Source organism: Arachis ipaensis, chromosome B03, assembly GCF_000816755.2.
Source record: "Arachis ipaensis cultivar K30076 chromosome B03, Araip1.1, whole genome shotgun sequence".
Taxonomy (NCBI): Eukaryota; Viridiplantae; Streptophyta; class Magnoliopsida; order Fabales; family Fabaceae; genus Arachis; species Arachis ipaensis.
Genome location: NC_029787.2, coordinates 47,235,421 through 47,240,560, shown reverse-complemented (window position 1 = coordinate 47,240,560; position 5,140 = coordinate 47,235,421). Strand labels below are relative to the sequence as shown.

Genomic DNA, 5,140 nt, shown 5'->3' with positions numbered 1-5,140 from the left:
TTTCAAATCATATAGCTATTTATAGCCTTAATTTCAGAGATTATTTTATTAAAGATAATTAAGGCAAGTTTTGATTTATTGAATTTGAGATAAGTTATGATTATTATCCAATTTTATAATTATTGGATTATTTCCTATATTTAAAGTATAAGGTTGATAGTTATGAAATAATAAGGATTTTATATGATTTCGATTAGATAAGTAATATTTTAAATATTATTACTGCTATTTTGGAAAATGAAGAAATTAAGTATATTATTTCTAACTTTTAGATTTGGGCATTTTATTGAAAATAATTTATGAAATTGATGAGCAAATAGTATTTTCTATGTACAAATAGTGTTAGATTTAATTTGGGTTTCAATTACTATATTATTCCCAATTTTATGTGAAATTACCATAATACCCTTAACCCTAATTTTTAAAATGAGGAAACCCTAACCCGGTAACCCATTACCCGACCCGGTTTTCTCTCAACCCCACTCAATCCCCCCAAACCCAGCCGCAACACAACAACAATAGCTGAAAAAGAAATGGAACGAAGAAAGAAAGGGTTAGGAGGAAAAACGGGAAGAGGGAGAAGGGAAGAGGAAGGAAGGCGCCGGCGGGCAGCACTGCCGCCGCGCCGTCGTGTTACCGCCGAAGGAGAGGAAGCCGCGGACCATGGTCACGGGTGGAAGAGAGAGCGCGAGCCAGGGCACGCGAGACAGAGCCGCCACTGCTGGGTCGCCATCCATCCTCGTCCCACCTCGTCCCACCGCGTCTCGCGATCACCGCCACCGCGCCGGTCACCCTTCGAGCTCGCCATCAAAGACGTCGCGTCTCTGTCACGCGAGGGGAGTGCGAACCACCGCGCGGAGCTGCACTACCGTGCATCTCTGCTGTCGTCACTGACTGACCAGCCCGTCGCGTCGCCGCCGTCAAATCCGTCCCTTGCCGCCGCCGTTGAAGCTGTGAACAGAGAAGAGGGAAAGGGATGAGTCGCGCGGAAGCTACCTGCGTCACCACTGGAGGGGAGATCCGCGCCGTTGCTGCGGTTTATGCCGCCGAAATTGCTCTGCCGCCACTAGAATTTCTGGTCGCTACCGTTTTGGTGAGCTTGCCCTATTTCTGGTTCCTCCTAGTTCTGCCAATTCAATATTACTCTGAAACTGTCAGTGAAACTGTTGTATTTAATGAAGTGGCTGTCATAAGTTACGTTGTCGCTACCGGAGAAGCTGTTGTGGTCGCCGGAACCATCACCGGAGCTTTTGCAGTTTGATTCAGTCTTTAATCCTTTCTCACGGTAAGCATTTTCATTTCGGAGCTCTTGAAAATCAATATGCTGTAATGTTTGGCCAGAGATTCTGAGGTTTTGTATCATAGAGTCAAGCTCCGGTAATTACGGGTCACGATTAAAGCTGCCACCAAACCGGTTCGTAGACCGCCGCTGTTCGGTTCAGCCGTTCTTTATTCATTCCGGTAAGCATGTTCGATTTTCGAAAGCCCTGCGTTGGTGTTATGTTCCGTGTAGTAAAGTGATTGCGATGTTAATGGTTTTAGGAGGTAGAATTCGGTTTGTTTATGCCGCTTGTAGCTGTTTCTGCTTTCGAGAGGGAGTTTCTGGTTTTGAGTTGTTGAAAAGGAATGAGAAACGGTTTAGTTGGGACCCGAACCGGGTGGCAAAAGTCTAAGTTTTAGGGGAGGTGCTGCCGAAATTTCTATAAAATCCGACTCTTTATTGAAATGTTGTCTGGAAAATGATGATTTAAAGACTTCTACTATTTTATTTGAATTATCAAGAAAAGGATGATTCATGTTTTCGAAATGAGTTAGTAAAGAGGAAATTGTGATTTAGTCTTGCTTCTTAAGAAACGCATTGTATCTCTTTTAGGAGAAAGTTATTTAGATGAAACTTGTGTTTTAAAGCTATTTGAATGTGAAAAGGGTTTATGCCTTTGAATTTGACTTGGGGGTTTCAATTAAAGAAGCTTCAATGACTTTGAAAGAACCTGAATGTCTATTGACAAGTTTCATTTTGAAATGTTTTGAGAAAGGTTTAAGTACTCTTTGAATTCTGAATTCTTGCAAGACTAAAACAATTTTGAACAGTTGAAACATTCTAGAATTTATCATGGGGGTTGAAGTCGGTTTTGCTTAAGTAAAGGAAACGGCTTTAAAAGAAGTAAATGATTACGTGACTCGGTTTGGCTTAGATCCTAAACAGGGAACTCACTTTGAGTAAATTTGGCTTATGAGCCTGAGATGATTTGAGAAACGAAATTCCTAAAGCCAAGACTGAAAAGAGTTGAAACTTGATTTCAAAGTGAAGCGATTTGAGAAAAAGTGATTTATGGCTTAAATGCCGGTTTTATGAATTTGATGATGTTGGATGGAGGAAGTGCTGTTTTGTTATGGGCCGGAATGGCTGTGTATGATTATGAATATTGGCTGGTTCTGGATTGAACCGTGAGTCGGAATGGCTGGGTATGATATTGATTTATGGCTGATTACCGAATGAGTTATGGGCCGTATGGCTGACTATGAATTATGAATTTAAGCCGGATGGCTAAGATGGATGTTGATCCATGGTTGGGACTGAATGAATATATGCTTGAGATACCTGGGTAGTAGCAAGGGTTGTGGTTCGTCCCACTTGCTCCAGGTCAGAGATTGTAACGCCTGAGTAGTAGCGGTAGTTGTGGTGATTCCACTCGCTCCAGGTTGAGCTTTTAAACACCCGCCTGGGTAGTAGCCGCAGTAGTGGTTGTTCCACTGGCTCTGGGTTGAGCGGGTAGTAGCAATGGGGTTGTAGCTCAAACCTACTTGCTCCGCGAGGGGTTGTTCTGTCCATGGTTAGCTACCAGGACGTGTCGGGTTGGCTATATAACCGACAGATGATATCATCAACCACTAGGGACAGGCATGCATCATATGCATTTGTGTGACATTGGTTGGGTGTGCATATTATACTTGGTTTGCCTATGTGATTAATTGCTAACTGTTCTACTTGTAATAACTGTTTGTTTGTGCTTGAACTTCCTATCTGTACTTGCATCTGGGACTCTGTTGGATTGTGGTGATTGGTTGTTGGTTGGATTGTTTGGGCCTAGGGCCATGGTTGGAAAGAGATGAACTGATGGTTGATTTCGGTTTTGTGTTTCTGGTTTGGAATAAAATTATGAAAGGCTATTTTGGTTCCGCATAGATAAACCGTTTTAAAAGGCTTTTGAGTTTTTAAGAATTGAACGGTTCTTCTTTCCGAAAAGATTTCCGACTTTACTTTCATTGTAAACCCTTGTTTTTGAAAAGAGGCATAAGACGGTTATAAATCACTGGTACGGTTTATCTTCATGTATCCTATTACAGTAATTCCCAAAAACCCTCTACTAAGAACCCTTTCGAGGATGATGTTCTCACCCCCCTACATTTTTCCCCTTTCAGGATATGGGCGCAGAAGTTATGAAGAGCTTATTTAATTGTTGTTGTGATACTCTGTATTGTTTTAGCTATGGTTTATTGTACCCTCGCCTTTATCTTGATATAATCTGTAAGAGGGATAGGAATTGTATTGATTATTGTTTGTAATATTATTTATATATATTTATGTATATATATGGATGTACTCTTTATGAGTTGTAAGTTGAATGGTATTTATGGATGTACGTTATCGAACAAAAGTATCTTTGGGAGCGGTATTGCGGTTTAAAGTTTTAAACAGGCTCATATTTTAGTATTAAATAATATAAGTGTCGTCGTAATGTCCGAGCTATCAGAGTCACGCAGCCGGAAGTGTGAGCTTTGGTAGTTAGGGTGTTACATAAGCTGAAATTTAAGTGTCGGAGTTCTAAGAATGCCTCTAGCTTTCCCAGGACCTTTTATATTAACTATGTGGACACCTTTACCATGCTGAGAACCCCTGGTTCTCATTTGATATATATTTCTGTTGTTTTTCAGATGCAGGTCGAGAGGCAGCTCGTTGAGCGTCTGGAGACCGTCCTTACAAGCAAAGAACTGTCTTTTGGGCTGTTATATTTTGTTCTAGGTTATGTATATATGTATATAGAATCTTCGCATGTATATTTTGTATTTTGTCCCTCCTAGAGGTTGACTTGGAGAAACAGGTGTTTATTCTGTAGTTTGAGTTATATATATGTAACTACATACTCTGGCCGGCCTTAGCTTCGCAGGTTAAGTCTGGAGCTTGATATCTGTGTTTTGAAACTCTGATCTGTATATTATGTTTTTAGCCTTCTTTTGATCTTACCTATCTGTTTTACGATTATCCGTGCGAGTGTGACACGATTTTCTATTTTCATTTTTGTTTAGCTTATTCTTCAAGGCTCCTAGATATGATTTCTTTCAACAATATTTATATACGTATTTTACTTTTAGAGGTCATAATACCTCACCACCTCTGCTTTACGACTTAAGCGTAAGACTCTGTGTAGTAGGATGTTACAATTTGGGTGCTGACTTTCAACTATATAACCATGATGATGCACGTGTTATTAGTGTAAGTATTATTTTAAGATTTTTTACTTCTCTTTTTGTATTTATATGACTAAATTTAAAATCATTATAACCGAAATCTAGTATGTATGTAGGAAGTAATTGCAAATACTGAGAAGCAAGATGAATCCTCTAAGGAGCTTTCATAAAATAATTCGCTTTCACAAGTCCTTAGAAAGGAGCACCCAGAACAAGTTCGTGGTATAGGTTTTGGACCATGTCCCACCCAACTTTTTGGTAATACTGCATAGTAATCAGACTCTCATGTGCAAATTGAGGAGTATCAGAAAATAATTGTCGAATTATAGGCAGAGGCAACAAAAGAGATGACAAAGAGACAGACAATGGATAATCTTTTGAGATATCTAATTCAACAACAAGGAGATAATTTTTCACCTGACATTGCTGCAAAGCTAGACTCTTTGGGGAGCACACCAACTTTATCGCGCACAAGGCCATCTTTTTTATGCAATCATGACCTACAAAGAAAATTATGAGTTTGAATCAACCGAAGAAGGTACTATAGAATTTTATTTGATTTAGTCTTCATTATTTATTTACCTAACAGATTTTTTTTTTAGTTTATAGGCAATGACTTATTTATGACAAATTGCTATTATATATATATGACAAATTGCTATTATAGGCA

General features: G+C 39.4%; 1 protein-coding gene across 1 annotated transcript in view; it reads left to right on the top strand.

The window, feature by feature from the left end:
- Positions 977-5,140, top strand: part of LOC107633116 — a 7,129-nt gene continuing 2,965 nt past the window's right edge. The window contains exons 1-3 of the mRNA XM_016336751.1: positions 977-1,255; positions 1,543-1,605; positions 3,937-4,007. Coding sequence (XP_016192237.1) covers positions 977-1,255; positions 1,543-1,605; positions 3,937-4,007 — 413 coding nt within the window. The remainder of the gene's footprint in view (positions 1,256-1,542; positions 1,606-3,936; positions 4,008-5,140) is intronic.